We start from the raw sequence: 25,059 nt of genomic DNA on the forward strand, positions 1-25,059 counted from the left end.
TCATGTCACCGCTTGACCTGACCCCTTTTTAATACAATAAGGGTTGATGTACAGTAGTCCAGTTATTATGGCAAGATAAGCCTCAAAACCTGATGTTCAAGCTCCAACACTACCTTCTAGAATTTATTGATTCACAAATGATCTCTTAAGTCATATTACTTAGAATGATGATAACGCCACTGTTTATGAGGGTATTTTCTGCCTCTCCTATGTGTACCTATCAACACTATGTTATTTCTACACTAGTAGTGTCTGTCTTAGTAAATGCTTTAAAAAACCTAATGCAGAACTTTGAATTTTGGTCATTTCTGTTTTCATTTTAGATGTACATTCTCCAGGGCTCGACCACAACCGATGGGACATTTGCCTATGTTTCACAACAAGCCTGGATTTTTCATGGAACTGTTCAACAAAATATCCTGATGGGTCAACCTTTTGACCAAGCCAAGTAAATGGACCTTTTTACCCACAGAAATGATTGTCTGAAATCATTAAGTCAATATTCTGAATATATATAAAGAGACCATAGGAGCTCATATTAATCAAGGGGGTACAATGAAAATGTGATGTATACACACAATAGAAAAACAAAACGGAACAGTTCTTCTGGACATTATCACGTGACAAACTTTTATCTGTGGGAGAGTTCTTCTTATCTCTGAGAGTCTACATCTGGCAAAGTAGTTAAACATGAGTAGACTTTATCTCTTGGCAGTATTATCATGTAACAGCTACTCTAACCTGCCAAAGGGGAAATTAAGAAAGACTGCTGACCTGTGTACAGTATTGTGTTGTGTAATCTATAGCTGAACTGTAACTAACACTGATCGGGCTGCTTTGAATTGTTTCTCCACAGATACGACAGAATTTTGGATGTCTGTAGCCTCAGAGCTGACCTGAAAATCCTTCCATATGGTGATCAAACGGAGGTAAATTAACTCTCCAAATTGACTGTTTTAATTAGGATCCAAGCAGCAATGTGGTAGAGATGCAACCAGAATACTAAACATTATCACTATTTTTACACCTATTTTTGCTCTGGGTGCTCTTAAAGGGGTCATATTTTGCTAAACCCACTTTTATTAGTCTTCAGTACATTTATTTGTGTATATGTGGACCCTAATAGTTAAAAAAGTTTGAATTTGAACCCTCCAGGTGTTGCAAAGCTATCTTTATATTCATTTTAGCTAAAATCGAGTGGATTTCTACAACCTTTTTTAATTTTTTTAATTCCTGCTTAATTCGTTATCTCTATAACTAGTTACGTCATAACATTTACATATAAGGTCAAGACCTCCGATGAACATTTCTCCGAATATGCCATAATTGTTTGTCAGCAGCAGTGGTTGTAGTCCATACTCAAAATATGAAAATATGACTGACTAGATTACCTAAAATGTTCAGTTGTTGGTTGAACGGGACAGAGCAGCACAGCCAACAACCTGGAGGGGGTGGGGCGCGAAGAGGCTCATGTGCATTTAAAGGGCCAGCGCTCAAATTGACCTTTCTGGTGTCATTACTCAGAAATAGGGTTGAAGATGGACCTGTGGAGTTGAATTAATGAAGAATTCAGACCCAAGCATAGCATTTACAGTTTATGTAGACCACAGGGAAATGTTTTCAAATGCATAATTCCATTTAAAAAAAGCAAAATACCACTACTTTAAGTATTTAATACAAAATGACTCCACGACTTAGGAACCAGCAGGGGGCGCTATAGTAAATGAGGTTAACATTTGCACTTGTCCTACACAGTTTTTTTTTTTTTTTTTTATCTAACCTTTATTTAACCATGTAAGGATGAACAAGCAGCACACAAACAGGATGAACAAGTTGGAGTTTGGCCTAGAGGAAAAATTTTTGCTTGTGCAATTTTCTCAAATTTCTCAAACCAAAGTTTTTTGACATCTCATTGAAGAGGCTGGGGTGATATCCCAAAATAAAGTGTCAGTGTTGGTGCTGAACATCATAGAATTTATTGGTTTCTTTCATCAAAGTGAAGTCTGATAATTACTTGCTGTTAACTGTACATCCTGTTTTGGAGAGAATGGCGGCAAATCAAACCCGTAGGTCAAACACCGTTGTCTAAAGGTACTGTTTTGCAAATAGGACCACAAGGGTGTGTTTTTTCTTCTTCTTCCTTAATACCTTTTTTTCATGCAATGAAAAAGGTTTCACCCTGTACTATGACATTTAGGCTTTAGTTATGGGATAAGAAGATCCAGGTTGCTTCTGCTGTGTTCTCTGCCCTGGTTGCTGTCTTTCGAACTGTCAGCTGTATCTCTAGTTTGGATCAATCTGTTCATGTTGGTTATTCTCTCTATTCCTGAGGTCTTTTCACACAAAGTCTGTATTTTTGTCAGAAACTGACCAATGTTTCTAATCTATAATCTGAGTAAAATCGGTCTATCAGACACATTACTGAAATTATGTGAAGTTGTGAAAACTTTGCTGTCTTCACCTACATTTTTTGCAGTTATTTGAGTCTAGTAAATTAATAAAGTGAGAAAGTGGAGTGTGCCAGACCCTGTGGTGAGTGGACTTTGTACTCTGTTGGCAGATAGGAGAGCGGGGGCTGAATTTGTCAGGGGGGCAGAAGCAGAGGATCAGCCTGGCCAGAGCTGTCTACTCAAATAAAGACATCTTCCTTCTTGATGATCCGCTATCTGCTGTCGACGCCCATGTGGGGAAACACATCTTTGAAGAATGCATCAAGAAGGAGCTCAGGGGGAAATCTGTCATACTGGTTACACACCAGCTGCAGGTAGGGAAGTTACAGATGTGTACAATACTCTAAATCTCTCTTTAAACCTTTAATAATCAATTAAAATTTTGCATTTTTCATCATTTCTATGTAAGTTTTTAACAGTCACTGTGTAATGGTTCAGAGTTGCAGATATGCAACAGTAATATGGTAGATTAACCCATAAAGACTCCAACATCCACCGTCGACCAAAAGCATCTACTAATATAAAATGTCTGATACCTGTTGATCCACTAATCCTATCAATACATGTAAATAATTGATGGAAAATACAGTTTGTCATCTTTTCGTGGTCATCAGATATGACCCATTTGGACGTTCAGAGGCTTCATAGTGAACGTGGAAACGCCATCGACTTCTACTACTTTGATTCACCAGTAAAACCCACGGAGTTTGATAAATGACAGTAGATGGACACACTTCATTTATGTTCAGTTAATGATATATGTTATTGAAAAAGTCTCTTTTTCTTCAGTTTTCTCTGTTTTTGATATAGATTTACATGATCATGATCCTTAAATATAGGAAAATACATGATTTACAGTGAAAAAAATACAAAATAAAGAGGATAATATTATAATAAGTAATGATAAATCACTTAAGTAAAGAAAACATTTAAGAAAAAAAAATAAAAAATTAAGAGAAAAATGTATTTGGGAGTTGACACAAAAGTAGCATTTGATCTCCATGGGTTAAAAGTGAAAGGGTCTGTGGCTGCCTGTACATCTTGCTGGGTTATCTTAAACCTTTACTGGAGATAATTTTACTAGTAATTACAGATTGGATTGTCTGTCAAATGCCATAAATGACTTGTATTTAGTTTGTGTTGATTACATTACTGGGATCTTTGTGTTGACATGGCTGCCCAACCACTGTATCTCACAGTATCTGGAGTTCTGTGATGACATTTTGCTCCTGGAGGACGGGGAGATCCTAGAAGCAGGAAACCACCAGGACCTGATGACCACCAACAAACGCTATGCTCAGCTCATCAGCAACTACCAGATGGAGCAGTCCAAAGTAAGACTGTCAGCACATAACTCAGATGGAACACCATACTGTACTTATAGTGCTGTATTTATTGTTTTACAGTCAGTAAAACATGTCAGCCTCTTTATTGTTTTACAGTGATGTTAATAACCATGTGCTTCAGACTCAGAAAGAAGAGGAGGAGGAGGAAGCATCACCTGAAGACGAGGTCCAGATGAATGAAGTCAAGCTCAGTCGCTCAGATAGTGGGATAGAAAACCCAGGTAAATGATTTCATTGTGGAGTTAGTCACACTCCAACTCTATTTAAAAATGTTAGGAGCAATAAAGGAGTTATAAAGTAAATAAAGGCCTTTAAAAATACTGCAGTGTCATGCTTAGTTACTGGAAAAGAATTCAGCTTGTAAAAGATTAGTATATGACCAGAGTAGAGTTCTCCAAAGGACAAAAAATGACAAGGGGAAAGGTAAGAGGAAGTGGTTTTGCAATACAGCAGCACAAATGTCAAATAAAACCTGCAATCCTAAAAGTTAATATACAGTTGGATGATACTGTTGTTTGGATGATTTCATGATTGTCCATCTGTAAAACTTATTGGTTATTTGTCAGATAATATACTAAATATTGTTGGATTTAGAGATATAAGATGACAGACATCTAAATGCTTTGTTATATTGTATTTTAGCAAACATGTAAGAGGAGGGAAATGACTGAAGTCTTTCCTTGTTTCAGCGTTCGACATGTCGGATGAAAAGACAGATGGAACAGCTGTACAAAATTGTAAGTTGTAAAAATTAATATAATAACCTCTTTTCTGGATATCTGTGTGATAAGTCTAGTATCTGAGCTGAAGTAAGTGTTGAGTCAATGTTAATTCCAAGGTGCTGTCTGTATGTCTATACAATCAATTATTTGTATTGTTTACTTGGATTATATGAAAAAGTTGATAGTCTGTTAGTATTAGGCGATAAATCTTGGCACTAACTGCTCAAATCATTCCTTTTAAGCTGCTGCTGAGGGCAGTGACCAACTGGTCAGTCAGGAGTCCTCCACAGAGGGCGCCATCTCATGGAGAGTCTACCATCACTATGTGCAGGCAGCTGGAGGTCTGATTAAAAGGGTCCACATAAAAATCCAGACACACATGCATCAACAAACAGCCTGATGGAATTTGGTGCATCTGTTTCTCTGCAGGCTACTTCCTCAGTTCCCTTGTCTTCCTGAACATTGTCTTGATGATTGGATCCACAGCCTTCAGCAACTGGTGGCTGAGCTACTGGCTGGGGCAGGGGAATGGGGTGAGAACTGTTGACTTAATTTATATATGTATCTGTATATTTCTGTTATGCAGGTTTCTACTTCACTACAACACTAGGACAAATATGGATACTGAAAAAATTGATATTGTAACATCATGTTTTTCATTCTCTTCCTGGCCAATGTAGATCTCAACACACTTATAGGCCACACATCTCGAAATTTATTGTACTTAAATATTTGTGACAAACTGAAGCATGAAGTGTTTGTTTATTTGTAAGAATTATGCCTTTTTAAACAACATAAACCCTTGAAAAGTCTTGTTGGATTTGCTGGAAAACTTACTTGTCACACAACAGAAGCAGTGCATTTTTATTTTATTTTCTTCTTTTTTAACTCATGAAATGTTGACATTGTTCTTACAGAACAGCATGCTGCAGACATGTGAATATCTTATTGAATATAATGCTACAATAATGGCCCTAGATCAAAATGCATAAAATTATAGAGTGGTTAAAATGTGTCAACTTTAAATATTGACAGCACTAAAATGCAACATACACATAAATATGCAACAAAATTAATGCAAAAAAACCCTAAAATATAAAATGATGAAAAACTGACAGGGACCGTTTTAATGCACAGTGATTACTTTCACTTTTCATATTTGAAGTATACTTTGCAGATAACATTAACATAGTTTTACACAAGCCAAATTACTCCTGTAGAGGGAGCCATAAACCCACTGATAGACTTCTACTCATTAGAATTAGAGTTACAAGATGTGCAACTCATACACTGATAATGGAGATGGACAGCTCAAGGAGGTTATTGTATTTACTCATTTAGTGTTCTTTATACAGCATCATAATGTGGATTTATATCGCACCTTTGTTTAACTTTATAAATTTCAGAATTCGACAACAAACAATGGCGACATCTCCCAAAACCCAAAACTTTCCTTCTACCAAATGATTTATGGTGTGATGGTGATTGTCATGGTGGGACTTGCCTTCATCAAACTCTTCTTCTACACTCATGTAACCTTGAACGCAGGCTGCAAATTTCATGACACCATGTTCAACAAGGTAATACTGATTGGCTCAACTCCACTTTTGAGATATATCTACCATGATGTTAAAAACGTCTAAATCAGCTGTTTGACTGTAATAAATTATTCTGTTTTACGCTTATCAAGAGTTTAACAAACAAAAATGGTGTTTAATAACTAACAATTTATTACCACATTCCGAACCTACTGTACCAGTACACTGCTGACATTGCAAATATTTTCCTTTTCCTGTTTTAGATCATTACCAGTCCCATGAGTTTTTTTGACACAACACCAACTGGTCGTATTCTCAACCGCTTTGCCAAAGATCAAGAAGAAGTGGACAATGTGCTTCCCATGCACATGGACCCTTTTCTGCAATTTTGTCTAATGGTTGTCTGCACTGTCATCATCATCGCATCAGTCTTCCCCCCCTTGCTTGTGGCTGTGGTTATTATGGGAGCTTTGTTTACTCTCATTCTATTGTAAGTTCACAAATCAATGTATGCCCAAATTTTTCATAAAATTAACCTCTGTACAGAACAATATTTCATATATAGTGTTCTTCAGGATAATTTATACAGTTTGGCATAATAAAAGTCCAACAATATGACATTATGTTGAACCATAATGCTTTGATTACGATTCACCATGGCATTATTTTGATACGCTTATGCAATGTCTCAATATTTATTTCCAGCATGTTTTGTCCTAATGTATACAACAGCTCCACTAAGTGCAACTTGTCTAATCTGTTTTAAGTCATGATGCTCAACAGAAAGTATTTTGTATTCACCATCTTGACCATGTGCTGATGAGATACAATAATGTGACATGTCATACTTACTTTTTTCCTGCAGTGTATTCCAGAAGAGTATTCGACAGATGAAGAAGTTGGAAAACATCAGTCGCTCTCCTTGTATCTCTCTCACCACCTCCACCCTGCAAGGCCTCAGCACTATCCATGCCTACAACATTGGAGATGGGGTTGTTAAAGTGTAGGAAGTGTTTAGTTACAATGCATAATGTGTTTGGTTTTCTCTGTTTATGCGGTTAAGCAGGTGATCTCTGATGTAGTCAGAGACGCTGTTATATTGGTTATTAGGGCGGTTTTCTCACAAACCTTGACCAGGCCATGTCATTTCATAGGTTCAAGACCCTCAATGACATCAACACCAATCACTATCTACTGTTTCACTCTGGGACACGTTGGCTGTCATTCTGGCTTGACTTTATGGCTGCCACCATGACCTTGTTGGTAGCTTTGTTTGTCGTCCTTAGCAGTGACACGCTTAGTTCATCTCTGAAAGGCCTGGCCTTGTCCTACACCATACAGGTAAAACTGGAGTCTAAGGTATTAAATGTTTTGAATGGATAAAGTGTCACAATGTGTGTGTATACTGAATGTATTTGTGTGTTATCCAGCTCACTGGCATGCTTCAGTATGTTGTGAGGCAAGCGACAGAAGTGGAGGCAAGGTTCAGCTCAGTGGAGCGGCTACAAGAATACATCACGGTCAGACTTGCAAAAACTAAAAAAAACTACACACAGTTTTCCGGAAAAAAACACCAATCCATTCACTAAAGTATCTGCTGAAGCTGTGCTTTTTACCACAGATTTCAAAGACTTGTGTTGCCAGTGTGTGTAAAAATGCATGTCATTTACAGAATTGTAAATCTGAGGCTCCCAGACACATAAAGGAAGCTCAAATTCCAGAGGATTGGCCTCAGAGTGGAGCCATCACTTTCCAGGACTATAAGATGAAGTACAGAGAGAACACACCCATTGTTCTTAATGGGCTCGACATGAGCATCCAAGCTAGAGAGAAGCTGGGCATTGTGGGAAGGACAGGCTCAGGTAAGACTTCAGTAGCTGTAAAGAAATTTAAAAAATTAAGTGACTGGATGAGGAGAATGAGTATATCAAGAAAAAACTGTGAAATGGAATAATTAAACATTACTGCCAGCAATGCAAAGTAAGCTCTTACTAAAGCCATATAGGGATAATGGAATAGCCTTCAGTAGCAAGCCACATACTCCTGGAGCATCTACTACATAATACCCTGAAATACATTGTCCAATGCATTATCTATATCAAAATACACATGGGAACTTTGCCAACTCCCATGCACCCTCCAGCACCCTGTTGAGGGTAAAGAGCTGATCCAGAGTTCCTCAACCTGGGTGAAAACCACATGGTTTCTGCTGAATTTGAGGTTCAACCATTGAAAATGTCACATATTTTGTGTTGAAGACTTGGAAAAGGAAATCAGTTTTTCTACAGTATAAAACATTACCTTCTGCTTCATGTCTGTAGGGAAGTCCTCATTGGGTGTTGCTCTGTTCAGACTAGTGGAGCCAGCAGCAGGAACCATCATGATAGATGGAGTGGACATCGCTACCATTGGTCTGAAGGATCTGCGCAGCAAATTATCCATTATCCCCCAGGACCCTGTGCTGTTTATTGGCACAGTCAGGTAAGCTTAGCAATCTGCTGAACTCTTCAACATAATCATACAATCAATTCTCTTTGGAAAACAACTTGTGTTTGCCTAAAGGTACAACTTGGACCCATTTGACAACTACAGTGATGCAGATATTTGGTCAGCACTGGAGAAGACCTACATGAAGGACTCGGTATATTACCAGTAGTATTTCAAGCGCAATAGCAAATGCCATCATCGCAGCATTGCTTTCATGCTTAAGTCTTTATCATTGACTACACCAGATTTTTAGAATTTCAAAGAATTTTATTGTTTTCCTCAGATCCTTAAACTGGAAGAGAAGCTACAAGCACCGGTACTGGAGAATGGAGAGAACTTCTCTGTAGGAGAGAGACAACTCATGTGTATGGCCAGAGCTTTACTGCGCAACTCCAAGGTTTGGGCATTGTCTTTATTTGCCTGTACATTGGCCCTTTGGTTGTTTTGTTTGTGTTGCAGCAAAAGAGGCTGGTTTGGACCATTCAATTAAATTTTGTAAATCAAACCCTACTATTTTGGTCTAACAGATTATTCTGCTGGATGAGGCAACAGCATCCATTGATGCAGAGACCGATGCCCTGATCCAGACCACTATCAGAGAGGCCTTCCAAGACTGTACTATGCTCACCATCGCCCATCGCATCAACACTGTCATGTACTCTGATCGGATTCTGGTTATGGACAATGGAAAGGTACCACACAAACAATCCCAGACATAAAACTGTTTGTAAAGATGAACCCGGCCTTAAAGCCATGTGTTGTGTCTGGCAGGCAGCAGAACTGGACGCCCCAAATGTGCTTCAACAAAGACCAGGCTCTCTGTTCTCTTCTCTCCTCACTGCTGCAAACACTGTGAACACCTGAAGTGAAGTGATAATAATCTTATAAAAGGGATGATGGTTAATGTTGAAACACTTTTTTTTTCACCTTCATTGTAAATAGTTGTTTTTTTTTACTGCACTTATTTACTAAATGTTTTACATCACTGGTGTTCTTTCAAAGACTTTTAATATGAGTAAATGTGATCTGTAAGTACAGTTTTGAAACATTATTTATTGATTTTCTATGTCTTTGTGTAATGCCTCTGTATAAACCACTATTTGTCTAAATGTATTGAAAATGCATTTTAGTATCTTGAAGAACTCTTAATGGAAAACATCGTATGCTTAATGTTAACAGAAGAATAAATCTTTATATTATTGTCAGTTGGACTTTTTTTAAAAATACTGCTTTGTTTTTGTCTGTTTTGCATTGAATTTTCTTCTACATTTATATACATTTTGATTCAATCATCTGAAACTGGGAATTAAATCGGCAATGGATGCTACAACCTCAAGTATCACTTCCTGGAGAAAGTAGGCAGCTACAGCTGAGGCTCTTATGAAGGTGAATTTCACACGTGAGCATCAGATTCAGCCAGTGTCTTATGAGAGGGATGAACCTCTGTGGTGAAATCCTATTAAGAGTAGATGGTCCTTTCTGCTCTGATTATTGTATTTTGCTGGTGAGGCCTTGTCCCCATTCTGCTCTCTCAATCCTTCCTTTATCTCTTCACTCTCATCCCCCCACCTTACACTAATGGTGAAAACAGTGGCCATACACTATATACATCCTAAGCTATATATAATATCTTTATACATAAAAATATAAAAGGGATGACTCACTTCGAAAAGCATGTTAGGAGTTAAGAGGATCTCATGAAGCACACCATGCCCATGCCTGTCTCTGTTTTTGCACAGAGATCCAAAAGAAGGTAGTAAATCTACTGCATGGTTTGCTGATGTATAGCTTCAAATATTTTCACATAAACAGCTGTACTGATTACATAAACACGTGTGAAGACAAATGGGTAATGCGTTATTATTGCATCTAAGAAACTGCATCACAAAAGTTAAAGAATGCATATCTCGGCTTATATTCCATAGAAAATCATGACTTTTGCCTTTGAAGCTCACCCATATTGCATCAAGTTTATTGTATAAATTATTTATGGGGTTGGAGCTGGAATTTGTAGCTATTTCCAAGATTGCCTCTAGATTTCCTGATCTGCTCATCATGAATCATAACATGTCTCATTATGTACTTGTCGTATGTTTAAAACTTATCATAGTTAAAAAAAAGCAATATGAAAAGTTACGGCTTGAAGAATTATTTACCTAGAAAAAGCTGCTACTAGGTAATATGATGGAGATACAAATCAAAAATGCTGGAAGTCTGTCAGACCTTTAACTGTTTAGCGTAATTGACCCAAACCGCCACTAATGCATCGCTGAGTTTTAGAAATATAATCTCTTGTTTATATTTTATCCTTGCCCTATCATTGAGCAAGGATGTCCGCTGCTGTATGGGTGAACCCCCTCCCTCCCTGTGGCTATTTCAGCCCCTGTCTTAGGCCACCTCAGTACTTCAAACGTGCAAGGAGTGACTTCAGATTGAGTCAACTGGGTTGTTTTTAGCCTGGCACCTCTAAAAAGTAACTTGGCAGACCTGTTGCCGTCACTTGATTTTATACAAGGATGCCAGTTAACTCGCCATATATTTTATTAGGAAGTTTTTAGGTTTGTTTGTTTTTTTCAATTACTAGGCTAGAAATTTCAGGTGACCCCATTTGAATTCCAGGCGACCCCATGTGGGGTCCCAACCCCAAGGTTGAAAAACACTGTCATAGCGTCTGTATCAGATCAGAATATTACAGACGGGCAAAGGAAAAACCAAGATAAGGCTTTCAATGGTCAACTTTCACGCTGCTACCCCCCAGTTGAAAGACAGAGAACACATTAAACATAATTAGAATTTACTCTTATTTTCAAGATATAATTCTAATGAAACGAGTAACACTGGGTAAGAGTGATACTCCTTTTGTTACAGTTCTAGAGTAACATTTTTGCTCTAACCTGTCATCTGGAAATAGAACACATGATGGCAGCAGAGTGTTTTTTCCACTCCTCTGTGTCAAATGTACTTGTTTGGGGAGAGAGAACAGTTGTGTCTGTCATCTGGTATGGATTTATCACTCTTCTATCTCGGTGATGATCTGCACAATGACATAATCATCTCCCAATATCTAACGGATAAAACATCAAGTGCATGGGTGGAGTTAAAAAAGCTTTCACAACATTTAAAAACAATAGCTGCAACTTCTGTGATGAAAGCAATGTCATATTTAATGTATTTATACCAGAAACCACATCACTAGCACCGTTATGAGGGAGAAAATGTGGTCATATCATAATATTGCATCACAAATGTAACTTTGAATGCACTGTTGTGAGATTAGGTGACTTTAAATGATGACGGTCAGTTTTTAATCTCAGATGGTATCTTTTAATTGATCATGTGGTTATGTCTGAAAGTACTGTCACCTTTGGGTACTGGTGTGATATTTTTTCACAATAACACATCTAGAGTCGAGCAAAGACATTAAAATGGGGTCAAGGGGGCAATAATCACAGGTGAATTCTTATGATATGAGAATACATTGAAATGTCTGTTGGTTCAGTCTGAAAGAGTAACGGCAGATTGGTATAAATCATGATCTAAGTATAAATAACATTCATTTATAAAATACAGTAGTTCTTGGAAGGTGGGATAAAGATTTACAGGTGTGAAGTATTGTGTTGTATGTGTATTTTGGAGTGTCTTCTGCTTCTTCCTGAAGCATCAGGCTACAGCTTCATCCATTTAGGAGTTCTCAACCTTTTTTGAACATACACCCCCTTATGTCATCATGAGCATCCTGCCCCCCCCCCCCCCCCCCCCCACACACACACCCCTTGAAAAAAAATTTGGCAACTGGGGGGCGTTATAGCGCTCTGTAGGTAACACCCCCCTCACCTCATCATCCCCCTTATCGCATCCTGACATCTAACACCCCTCCAAAACAAGTTGTTGAGCAGGGGGGGATTTTGAGGAGCTGTGTAGTAGGTAAGTACGTAATGTGATGGACATCAATGTGGAAGACCGGGGTGGGTGCAGGAGACGTACATTCTCCATTGAGATAACATGCTGGTAGTGAGAAAGCAGCAGCATAAGCAGTGCTGGAAATAAAGATTTTTCTGATATGGATACTTATACATTATGACGAATAACACTGACTAACGCCCCCCATTAGTGCCACAGCGCCCCCCTCTCAGCTTTCTCCTTCCAAAGGCCCCCCAACACTGTCCCAATGCCCTCTGGGGAGCTGTACCACCCCTGTTGAGAAACATTAATTTAGATCTTATACTTATTTAATTAAAGCCTTGTTTTTTAACTAAACGCATCTCTCTCTATTGTATATAGTTGATGACAAATGACTTTAAACTCGTCTGTAAAAATTTACCTAATTTTGCAATATGGCTCTATCATAGGACTTGCTTAACTCAATGTGATTCATGCTGATATTGTTTCCATATTAGGACAGTAATGTTCCTGCTTGAAGAACATCAAACTGGGAAGAAATATCCATAAAAAGTGATGAATATCTGCCATTGGGGAGTTTTTTCCCTCTTTAACATGGCAGCTCTGACTGGAAAACTGCAGCACCACTGGGAGAAGTATTTGTCCCTTAAAGGAGGATATGTTGAGACTCATAACTCGTACTTGGCTTCAAACCACAAGGGTCAACCTTTATGAACATCTGTGCCTGTCCTTGTAAAATGACAATAGGAAAACACAAACAGTCTTGAACAGGTACAGGGCCGTCTCAGAACATTCTTTATTGAGCGTGTTGTGACGTTCTCTTTGGGGACGATGCATTATTTTACATTACATAATATGTAGATGAATAGCCATGGCATCTCAAAAGGAAGAAGAAAGTAAAAAGAATAAAAATGTCAGTGCACAAAACTTTATGTTTCTTCACTATTCTGCTACTGAATTGGCTTTTTATTCAGAACTCTTGAGACATTTGATTTTGCTTTCGATAGGAGCATCTCCAATGTTAGATATATAGTGTGAATACAAAAGGAGAGTGTGCTTGGCCCCGAGCTTTTCTTCTCATCTGGTTGAGAAACTTGAACCAGTGGCCTCACAGTCACAAGCTTCCTTCCCCCCCCTTCAGGCAATGACTAAATAAAATATCAATGGATCAGTTATTATACTGGGCTTGTGTTTGGGTTGAAGGCTTCTCACATGCTGTGCTGCGTTTTCCAACAGCAGCTGTGGAATAACTTAATCTGAAGTGTTTGTGCACTCTTGCAAAAGATAAAATAAATAGATAAATATAATAAAACACAATTTTAAGATCATTTTTATTAAAAATATGGAGAATGCTTTAAACTGATGCTGTTTGCAGAGTTAGTACACTTGCAATCATTTCAAATTTGTAAAACAATGGCATTTTTCACTTCAACAGACATTTTCTTGACCATTCAAATATGACACTTTTTGGTTTCGAGACCAACATCTGGATCACAATGGGCAGAAAATCACTTCGGAAAAGAATAATTGCAACTGTTGATGCATTTTTCACAGATTTTAGACAACAAATGACAGCACTTGTTTTATTACTAATCTTATCACTTTAATATCATCAGTGTATCCACAGAGGGAACTTGATGACCACCACGCTGCTGTTTATACTTGATATCTGTAAAATCTATCCCACATTTGGAGCAAATGACATAAAAATAGTATTTGGCTACTCTTGATTAATACTATAATTGTACAATATTTTATGATATTAAAATATTATTAAAAAAAAAAAAGTCAATACTGATAATTATCACAGTAAATGTACAATCATCATAATTTCTTCAAAGGCTGATTTTTGTTCAGAGTGAATGTTCAAGAAAGAAGATAGTTATTTGTATGAAACAAAACAATGTAAAAGACACACAACAAGAAGATGAGAGTATCCTAAATGATACAGCAAAGTGAAAACATTGTAAACACTGTAGTGACAAAAATGTCAAAGACAGAACAAGATGAAAATTTTGTAAAAGACACAAAATTAATATTTAAAATGCATGATGTAGTGACAAAAACAAACCTGTAGTCTTTGATGTGGTGATTTACTGCTCATTTTGTTCAGCTGTTTGGATTAAAACTAAATGTTAAAAAAAATGAAAGTATGCATCGTAGAATGAAAAAAGGGAAATCCGAATAAAATAAATCCTAAAGACAAAAGAAAAGTGCATATCACAATAACTATAATCATATCGCAATTTAAAAATAGATCATGATAACAATATTGATTGTTTAATGCCCACACTAAGTTATTACTGTTAAATTTTTTATTGGTAATTGTTTTCATATCTAAAATATTGATCAAGAAAGTACATAATCATCTACTTAACCCATAAAGATCCAGTTCTACTTTTGTGGCAGTTCCCAAATTAATTTTTCTCTCTATTTAACCTTTATTAAGTTATTTATCACCAGTTATTGTAATACTATCCTCTATATTTAGTAGTTTTCAATAAAAATAAGGTTTTTTCTTATATTTAATTCACTGATCATGTAGATTTTCATAAAAGCTCAGATTAAAGTTGATTATCATATCAGAAACAGAGAAAAATGAAGAAAATGTGACTTTTTCAACAAAATGTAACATTAGCTGAACATAAACCAAGTGTTTCCATCCACTGTTATTAATCTAAATCCATGAGTTTTACTGGTGAATCAATGTTGTAGAAGATGACTGTGTTTCCATGTTCACTATGGAGCCTCTGAATGTCCAAATGGGTCATATGTGATGACCATCAAACTACATTTTACACCAATTATTTACATGTGTTGATAGAATTAGTGGATCGACTGGTATTAAACATTTTAGGTCAGTAGATGGTATTGGTCGCCGGTTACTGTTTGGGTCTTTATGGGTTAATGTCCAGTGTGAATACCACCTCATCTCTTCTCTTTTTTTTCACCCACATTTTATTAATTTTTGCAATTATACATGACAACAACAAACACAGATCTAAACCATGACAAAAACCAACAAGCCAAAGACAGAACTTCAATATATTTCATACCAATACCACATAAAAGGACAATAAAAGGACAGTGCAAGTACTCCCAACTTAGATAAATAATCATTTTAGTTATCAAAATACAAAGATCCTATACAAGGCTCACCACCTCATCTCAATAACAACACATCACGCTGAAGGTACAATGTTCCCTTTGATAAACTGATGCAAAAAGGATCCTTTTTGAAGTGAACCGGGATCTTGGAGGTGAGCCTGCATCAGTAAAAGCTCCAAAGCCAATATAACGCTGAATACATTAACTTCAGTCTGATAATGACTGGCAGTGAAGAGCAAAATATTTCTCTTGGACATTAAAGTTGACTGTGGCATATTAGATATTTACTGCACTGTTTCTCCCCCTTGTTTCATGCTTTTCCCCTCACTCATCTTGTAGGAAATTTGGTTCTCACAGATCTGTAACTATCTTTTTTCTGTGTTCTTGCACATGTTGACAATCTTTGCACAGAGCCATTCACATGAACTTCACAGACTCCCACTTTGTTGAAGAAAAAGTAAGTCATTTTAGATATTTTTACTCACAGCTGGAGAGCATGAGAATATAGGTTATATCAGGTTTCAATATACTCTAAACATGAAGAATTCTAGGTTTCAACATTAGAAACTTGTGATGCAGGTCGGCCAATCTGCAGCTTCTGTTGCACTGAAGGAGAAAGTGACAATGGCTTAACTACTACTTACCCAGATAGCAAAATCATTATGGCTTAAATCTGGCCCAAAACTGGCATGCCATTTGGCAAACTACTGGGTGGATGGCCCAAAATAGGCAAGCGAAAAGCAAACCAGAAGGAAGCCAAAATTCACCCAAAACTAATTGCGGACTTCCAAAATATAGCCATAATTGTCCCAGAAAAGCCCCAAATCCCCATAATCAAGCCAAAAAGTAGCCAAAACTGACCCAAAGAGAGGCCAAAAGGAGGCCAAAATTCACCCAAAATTTGTGTAGATCATGCTTTTAAAATGATGTGGGGTTTTCTTCTGGGTAGAAATTTCCACTCTTTGCACAGTGTTTTGGCTTTACAGAAATATGCCAAAACACATCCATATATGGAATAAGATGTTGCTGCTCTTTAGTCAATCTTCTGGTTTGCCATAAACATGCCGTACCATCCCTATAGTGTATATGAATGGTTTTTATGGATGTTTTGTGCTATTGTAAAAAAAAAAAAAATATACAGAGGAAAATGTGTGTTAAAACAAAGGAAGCAGATTTGGTTGGATTATTAGTTTGTAAAAAGGGGGTGGGAATCAACAAGTTATACTTCTTCCCACTCCTTTTCGAGCGCAAAAAAATTGTATATATTTATTTGTTTTGACCATGTTGTGTGATTCTTTGTTATATGATGATTCTTCGTGCTCGAAATAAACTACTACTACTGCAACTACTACTACTATACCTGATTCTGCTCTTTGCCCAGTCTTTTGGTTAACCAGACATATGCCATAACTCAGCCATATATTGCTGGTGCCTCTATATCTATTATGGATAACCTTAGTCATACCACAGTTAAGCCTAAAGGTTTTCACAATGCCAAAAGAAAGCCAAAAATGCCAAATGTATGCCATAATACTACCAAAATATTTGCTATTTGGGTATGGTTAAAAATCTGCATCACGAAACCTCTCTTGAGTTAGATGTTTACATTTTGTGAAGGATGATGCTTGTGGCTGCATTTTGATGCAAGTTGTGCGACTGAGAGCTGTTTAGAAAATGTTTGTGGTCTCCAAAAACACTGCTGTGATAAAATCCCCTGAAAGAAACTGACATATCAAACACTTTGGGGGTGAATACCTCCTAAACGAAACATTTTAAGCCAAAGCACAGAATAGCATTCAGAGACAAAAAAAAAATGTTGTAAAATTGAGTCTGCACTCCTTTGGGAGCATATTTATTTTAATAAAACCACAAAAATATGAATATATAATCAAGAGTAGCATCACTAAGGTGAATAGGACTGCACTTGTAAACACATTAAAGCCCTGCACAACCTCACTCCCAGTTACATTTCTGACCTCCTATAGTTCCCTACTCACCGTCACGACTACTCCGTTCATCAAACATTAATCTCCTATCCATCCTCCGCTCCAACTTCTCAACAAAAGGCGACCGTGCTTTTGCAATTCTGGCCCCAACCCTCTGGAATAGTCTTCCCCATCACATCAGATCATCAGATTCTATAGACACCTTCAAGCGACTCTTAAAAACTCACTTTTATAAACAAGCATTTCATTAAATCTCTTCTGTTTACGCCCCAGTGAATTCAAGTTACTGACTTGACTTCTTCCCTGGAGTCTCTGTGCTTTATCACCTCACAGGTTTTCCCAGGATCATCACCGGTTTTTCCATGGATCTTCACAGGTTTTCTTAAGATCATCTCTGGACCTGCTGCTGTGGTCCTGCCTCTCTCCACCTTTATCGTCATCACTCACTTACCCATATAATTACGATAGTGTTTATTATACTGTTCTATACATGTTCTAGTTCGGTTATCTGTGCATGTGTCTCCCCCTACCTCCCCCCTCTCCCCCAGTCTCTGTCTATCTCTATCGCTCTCTCTTTTCTCCTCCTTTACTTTCTCGCTCTAACCCCAACTGGTCAAGGCAGACGGCCATCCTTCAGGAGTCTGGGTCTGCTCGAGGTTTCTGCTGTTAACCCTTTCATGCATAGTGGTCACCACAGTGGTCAGTTATTCTACAGCTGTTCTCTTGTATATTCATGGATTTGGTTGTTTCAGTTCCATATCAGCCAACACAGTGGACACTTATGCACCATCCCAAACACTACAATTCAGACCATTACTGTAACTTTGCTGTTCTTGATAAACCTGATCTGCAGTGACATGTTTTAGTGTAAATCAATTGTTATGTGTTAGACAAAAAGGTTTTTTTTTTTTTTTTTGTATATTATCTCCATGAAGTGAGTAATAACTAGCATTAGAATATGTTAAAATGTGAGAAAACATCAGATTAGCAGCATTAAAATGTTTTTATTTCATTGTTTTCATCTCACTTTCTGATATCGGGTTGTAAACACGTTTCTTTACTTCAAAAATTAAATGCATGGACATTATGTAACTCCATGAAAAGAAAAAAAAACTCGATCACATTGTTTTTTTCATGCCTAAGGAGGAATAAAAACACTCAAGAAAAAAATTTTGACTAAGGTTTTCATAATTCATGCATGAAAGGGTTAAAGGGAAGTTTTTCCTCGCCACTGTCACCAGTCGTAAGTGTTTGCTCCTGGAGGATTCTGTTGGGTTTCTGTAAATTGGCTTAAAATTTGATTTGATTTGATTTGAATCTATCTCTCCTTTTTGTGAAGCATTTTGTAACATGTTGTTTTAAAAAGTGCTATATAAATAAAGCTTTACTTACATTATGGTAAGCTGTGAGGAAACAGGACCAAAAAAAAATTGGAAAAAGAGCAGAGTGAGGACAATAACAGATACGCGCAAATATAGCTCCATGCGCGCAAAAACACACGGCTGTGCGTAAAGCTTCACATCACACACACACACACACACACACACACACACACACACACACACACACACACACACACACACACAGAGGGAGGGGCTAAAGCTGGCTCTGCTCAGAGTTTGTCAGTTTCCTAAATATAGCGGACGAGGATCTGCTTGTATTTGCCGGAGACGCTTCGATAAAAAAACTACCCACGAACGCATCCGGACGCGAGAGAGGTAAGTGAAGGCAACACGTCTGTTTTTGGATTTATTTGGCGTCTGTTTACTTTCTGTGCGCTTTGCTGAATCCAAGACGGAGGGAAGTCACTTCATATAATGTTGCCGTGTTGTCTCTCTTGTTGTTGTTGTTAAAACACTGTAAATAGGGCGGTTGTGTGTGTGTTAAACTGTATAAATATGACAACGGACAGATCCCACTGTCTCAGATGCTGGACTTTTTGGTTGGGATTGCGTGGATCTGCTGCAGCCCCATCGTCCTTTTACATGTGTGTGCGGTCGCTGACACGGTCCTCTACTTCTAGAAGCTGAAGTGCCCTGATGGAGAGCTTTATAAAACTTTAATGAAGAGAATCAATCTGTTTGTACACACTAGCACGTATGTTTTCAGCTCGAATTCCCTTACATTTCTCCTCGACATTACTTACACTCTGTGGTATTGGTTTGTTTACATTTTACAGAGATATTGTACTAGGAGATCCTTTAGAATAGAACAGAATAGAATAGAATAGAATAGAATAGAATAGAATAGACTTTATTGCCATTTGCACAGATACATTAGGTACAGGTACATTGGAATTCTTGTGCGTTTCCCTGAGTTACGGAATTAAAAAAAAAAAAAAAGACATGAACAAAAACAGAAACAAAACAAACACAGCTAAAACATATAAAACAGTTATTGCACAGACAAACACAAACACACTTGGAAAATAGAATACTGTATCAGAAAAAATAATAATAAAAGTACTGATTGCACATTTGAATTAACCCTTTCATGCATGAATTGTGAGAACCTTAGTCAAGATTTTTTTTCTTCAGTGTTTTTATTCCTCCTCAGGAATGGAAAAAAAAGAATGCGATCGAGTTTTTTTTTTCTATGGAGTTACAAAAATATCCATGCATTTAATTTTTGAAGTAAAGAAACATGTGTTTCAAACCCAATATCAGAAAGTAATATGAAAACAATGAAATAAAAACATTTTTAATGCTGCTAATCTGATGTCTTCTCACATTTTAACATATTCTAATGCTAATAATTACTCACTTCATGGAGATAATGTGCAAAAAATCCTTCTTGTCTAACAAATAACAATTGATTTACACTTAAACATGTTACTGCAGATCAGGTTTATCAAGAACAGCAAAGTTACAGTAATGGTATGAATGTCAGCGTATGGGATGGTGCTTAAGTGTTCACTGTGTTGGCTGATATGGAACTAAAACATCAAAACCCATGAATATACAAGAGAACAGCTGGAGAGTAACTGTCCACTGGAGTGACCTATGCATGAAAGGGTTAAAGTACTGGGAGGCAGAACAGGTTATTGCACATTCAATTAAAATAAAATAGTGGGAGGTAGAGCAGGTAAAGCAACAGCATGGAAGTAATGAAATACACTAAAGATATTACAAACACCTATAAACAGTGTATTTATTTATTTATTTAGTATTCCAGTTGTTTAGCAAAAATAAATACTGTAGGACTTATTAGTTGTAACCCTTTTTGCTTTCCCCCAATATACACAAGAAGCATTTACAGTTGAATAGCCAGTGTTCTTTATTATAAACTTAAATATGTTCATGTGTGCAAGTGGTTTAATACAATATGCACATGTGTATTTTAAAAGCATTCACTCTACTGTGCACAGGGACTGTGGTTCCAGATGCTGGTGATGGCTGTAACATGTCTAAAACATACATAATTAATCAATCAGATACTCACAATGAAAAAAAAGTCTTTTATTGGCATTGTGATTGTTAATTTCATACTAAATATTAGCAAATACTACTTATGTTTTTCACAGCGAATGACGAAAGCAAGGACAAGCTGTTTATTCATCTAAAACAATAAAAAATTAGCTTAAAAATGAGACCAGAATATATGAGTTTCTACTTTACATGAGACTGATTTGCCTTCCAGGACCTAATGTTTTGAGAAAAAAAAAAAGTCCATAGGGTTAAGAATCAGTGTAGCATGATTTATCTGTCCAACACTTCACACATCTTTGGAAATATGACACTGAAGAACCTTTTTCTAACAGCTTCATTTTGTTCTGTGGTCAGAGCTGATGATAATTATTTTTAGTCTGATGTCAGTAAGAAAAAGTATGAATAAGTAGCTTGGTTGTATTATTTGTCCCTCTGGCCACTGGGAATGTAACATGGAGGATGAGTAAAGCTCTTTGATGAAAGTACATGTCAGTACACAATACATGTACAGTGGAAATCCAAAGAACAGTACAGACATTGATAAAACCTTATTTTTGGAACCCAAACACTGGATGATTGAGGGTCCCATTTGTGATAGAGTGAGAGTAGCTATAGAGTACAAAACACTGAGGGGGGTTGGGTGGTGGATGAGTGTTGGCAAAAGATCCATTTTAAGTTGAAAAATACTTTTTAAGACCCCTCATGCCCCCTTGCCACCAACGCTGAACCAGTGCTACTCCTGTTATGCTTGTTCTAGTCTTGGTTTGGAGGTAGTCCAACTTCCAAACATTCAAAGAAGTGGTAGGTCTTATATACAGTATGTCTCTGCTTTCCCAGCAGCACTAGAGCCAAAACCCCCATAACAACAAAGGGAGACAGTATGGTTTTCCTACAGATCGGTCGATAATGGATTTTTAAAGCCTAAGATAGTAATTGTTTGGAGTAGGGTACTTGTGGAGCTAAGTTCTGCTCGTAGTCATGGATAGTAACATGTCCGGTCATGGTGAATTTATCAACTCAGCTCATTAGTTCATCTGTAGCTAGAAGTTGGGTTCGATAATTCTGATTGAGTGTGATTTTTAAAGACATGCACTGATAGGCTAAACGGTTAATCTAAATTGCCCATAGGTGTGAATGTGAGAGTGATTATTTGTGTCTACTAGCGGCATTGTACCCGTGGTGCCATTGTGTGTAAAAAGTACCTATACATGATTGTAAATGAACACAACAAGAGCAGCAGCAGTTATGTAAAAAACTGTCGTGATGTTATTTGTTCACATTATTTGGGAGTGGATATTTTCAAGACACAATTATGCATTTAGGGAGTTTGCTTATTTCAGTATCATCAATTTATAGGACTGGCCTGTCAAGCATGATTAAATTCATACAGTGGTAGTTAACTGCAGCCTTCACATTGTAGCATCGTCTGCTAGCAGTAGAAATTTCATGAACGGCAGCATAAACACTTCCGAAAATGGAGTATGGCGGCAGGGATGAAGAATTCAAAGTAGAGAGAGGCTAAAATCGCCCAGCATACCTCACAACATTTGAATACGAACATAAAATTGTGCCTAGTAAATAGTCAGGTAATGTTTCTATTCATTTGGCGAGTTTGGTGGCAATCAGGCCTTTGAAGGCTGAGGAAAATCCATACAAATGCCCTCCTGTGCTGCAACATCAATGGGACACAGAACTTGTATTATATAGTAGGATGTGTCAGCCCTGTGATGAACTGGTGACATGTCCAGGGTGTACCCCGCCTTCGCCCATAAGTAGCTGGGATAGGCTCCAAGCGACCCCCGTGACCTTAGTGAGGATAAAGCGGGTTCAGAAAATGAATGAATGAATGAATGGATTCATAAAAGTGGTGACTGATAGCTGTAATGACCAGTCACCAGCGTTGGGAGTACTACATTACAGTATCGGATTACTTTGTGTTGTAACACAGTAGTGTAGGGTATTACTAATCAATTTTCAGTTATATTTTACTCGGTACATGTTCAATAGCACTTGCATTACAGCACACTTTTTTAATTTAATTGCTCAAATTAAAAACAAAAAACTAAAAAACAGCAAGTTCGTGAGACCTTAAGGAATCAAAAATGCATCAGGAAAGTTCTATTTCCTGTTGGTGTTCAGCCAATGCATGAAGTTGACAGAAGACAGTCCATTCACAACATGGACGTATGCTCATTGCTAACCCTAACCCTGATTAAAGAATAGTTAGCATGATCCCTGTGATCAGCAACGACAAAGTAAGCTAACGTTCTATGACTAGTTAGAATTGTTTATCAAATCAATTTATCTACTTTTGTCCACACCCGCTGTTTGAACATGTAAAATGTTGAAAAAAATTCAAATGTAACTAACTGTCCACATGTACTTCTGGGTGGAAATTTATGCACCCCAAGGCTCTCCTATCTCTTGTATTGGAGGCGGGGCACATGCCATTTATGACAAGAGTCTGTATGTAACTCAAAAGTAATACAGGAGTCATGTAACTCATTACAATTCTTGGACAGTAATACTGCAAGGTAAAGAATTACTTATAAATAAAAGTAACAAGTAATCTGTAATGGATTACAGTTTGGAAGTAACTTGCACAACATTGTCAGTCACAGTCCAGAATCTATTATATGCACAGCTGCAAACCAATTAGGTGGTTGGTTTTGGGATGGACATAATGTTCTGGCATTTCTACTGCACAGACTAGAAACAGAGTAGACACAACACTAGCTCTCCTTAAAAAAAGTTTCCAAGTCCAACCCCTGAAGTTTTAGTCGAGCAAACCTTTGGGTGCATGCAGGGTCACACTCACTGTTCAGTAACCATCCCTTCGGCTCTGAATGGACCCTTGAAGCTCTTTGACGGAAAAGGGGGTGTCGGTGACTTGTACTTGAGAAGGATCTTGATCGTCATTGGCAGAAGTGTCAATATAGTTTGTACCTACTAATGAAATCTCCTTCTGTTTGGTGGTTGGAATTAAATTAGCATAAATGTAGTCACATTACCTGGTAAAACTAAGGGGGAATTCACAAGTTGAGACTTAATTTGGAGTGAGTTGCACCATTTTTCTGACATGTCATTATCTGATGTTCTCTACATGTGTTTGTTCATTTCAGAAGTGACTCTGATTCTGGCCTTCTGTGTTAACCCATAAAGACCCAGTGCTACTTTTGTGGCAGTTCCCAAAAGATCTTTTCCTCTATTTTTAACTTTTCTTAAGTTAATTTCTTAAGCTTTATCACCATTTGTTCTAATATTATGGTCAGTATTTTGCATTCTTTAGTGAAAATCAGGTATTTTCCTACATTTAATTTATTCATGATTGATGTCCACAAAAGCTCATATTATAGTTGAAGGTTATCATATCAAAAACTGAGAAGACTGAAGAAATAGTGACCTTTTCAGGAAAATATATCAGTAACTGAACATAAACCAAGTTTGTCCATCCACTGTCATTGATCAGACTCCATGGGTTTTACTGGTGAATCAATGTTGTTCACACGTTCACTATGGAGGCTCTGAACATCCAAATGTGTCATATCTGATGACGATGAAAAGATGAAAAACTGCATTTTACAACAATTATTTACATGTATTGATAGGATTAGTGGATCAACATATATTAAACATTTTATGTCAGGAGATGCTGTTGGTCATCAATGGATGTTTGGGTCTTTATGGGTTAATCTGCCAAAAACATCACCATGAATATTTGGTCTGGTATGACTGATATCTCTCCTTGTTGGCTGCTTGGAAATCCAGGGTCTAAAAAGTTTAAGAAAGACCCCTCAGAGCATCACTGTTGATAGATAATGCAGCATCATTGTCAAGTAGCAAGGGCGCTTCGCTGTAGATAAAGTCTCTGCTGAGAACATTCCTCTTATTAAGTTAATACAGGCTTGTTAAAGTCTAATCCACAGATCACCGGTGCACATCATTTGGAGACGAATAGTGTGAACATTTTCTGGGTGGATAAGGAGAAAATTGGCTGGAAAACAGACAGGAAATGTCTTGCTCTGGAGGCCTCCGATGCCCTGCTGCATTGTCTCTCGTCTTTGTTTTCATATTTCATTAGCAGGGCTTGCAGCATGTAGCATCACCTTCAATTATCCTCTCTGTCAGAGGACC

At 37.4% G+C, this 25,059-nt stretch overlaps 2 protein-coding genes across 2 annotated transcripts in view; both read left to right on the forward strand.

Annotated features, from left to right (window-relative positions):
- The window catches only part of abcc12 (ATP-binding cassette, sub-family C (CFTR/MRP), member 12), a 34,452-nt gene extending 24,756 nt beyond the window's left edge, over nucleotides 1-9,696 (forward strand). Inside the window, exons 16-34 of the mRNA XM_030131192.1 lie at nucleotides 324-448; nucleotides 857-929; nucleotides 2,561-2,764; nucleotides 3,650-3,784; nucleotides 3,918-4,017; nucleotides 4,486-4,533; nucleotides 4,761-4,859; nucleotides 4,948-5,051; nucleotides 5,925-6,098; nucleotides 6,320-6,546; nucleotides 6,922-7,059; nucleotides 7,211-7,397; nucleotides 7,487-7,576; nucleotides 7,729-7,918; nucleotides 8,378-8,537; nucleotides 8,619-8,697; nucleotides 8,827-8,940; nucleotides 9,071-9,235; nucleotides 9,315-9,696. Coding sequence (XP_029987052.1) covers nucleotides 324-448; nucleotides 857-929; nucleotides 2,561-2,764; nucleotides 3,650-3,784; nucleotides 3,918-4,017; nucleotides 4,486-4,533; nucleotides 4,761-4,859; nucleotides 4,948-5,051; nucleotides 5,925-6,098; nucleotides 6,320-6,546; nucleotides 6,922-7,059; nucleotides 7,211-7,397; nucleotides 7,487-7,576; nucleotides 7,729-7,918; nucleotides 8,378-8,537; nucleotides 8,619-8,697; nucleotides 8,827-8,940; nucleotides 9,071-9,235; nucleotides 9,315-9,407 — 2,505 coding nt within the window. The 3' untranslated portion in view covers nucleotides 9,408-9,696. The remainder of the gene's footprint in view (nucleotides 1-323; nucleotides 449-856; nucleotides 930-2,560; nucleotides 2,765-3,649; nucleotides 3,785-3,917; nucleotides 4,018-4,485; nucleotides 4,534-4,760; nucleotides 4,860-4,947; nucleotides 5,052-5,924; nucleotides 6,099-6,319; nucleotides 6,547-6,921; nucleotides 7,060-7,210; nucleotides 7,398-7,486; nucleotides 7,577-7,728; nucleotides 7,919-8,377; nucleotides 8,538-8,618; nucleotides 8,698-8,826; nucleotides 8,941-9,070; nucleotides 9,236-9,314) is intronic.
- A 9,389-nt stretch (nucleotides 9,697-19,085) lies between these two features.
- Nucleotides 19,086-25,059, forward strand: part of LOC115412165 (myocyte-specific enhancer factor 2A-like) — a 59,760-nt gene continuing 53,786 nt past the window's right edge. The window contains exon 1 of the mRNA XM_030124505.1: nucleotides 19,086-19,215. The gene's annotated coding sequence lies outside the window, so the exon portion shown is untranslated. The remainder of the gene's footprint in view (nucleotides 19,216-25,059) is intronic.

Source organism: Sphaeramia orbicularis, chromosome 3, assembly GCF_902148855.1.
Source record: "Sphaeramia orbicularis chromosome 3, fSphaOr1.1, whole genome shotgun sequence".
Taxonomy (NCBI): Eukaryota; Metazoa; Chordata; class Actinopteri; order Kurtiformes; family Apogonidae; genus Sphaeramia; species Sphaeramia orbicularis.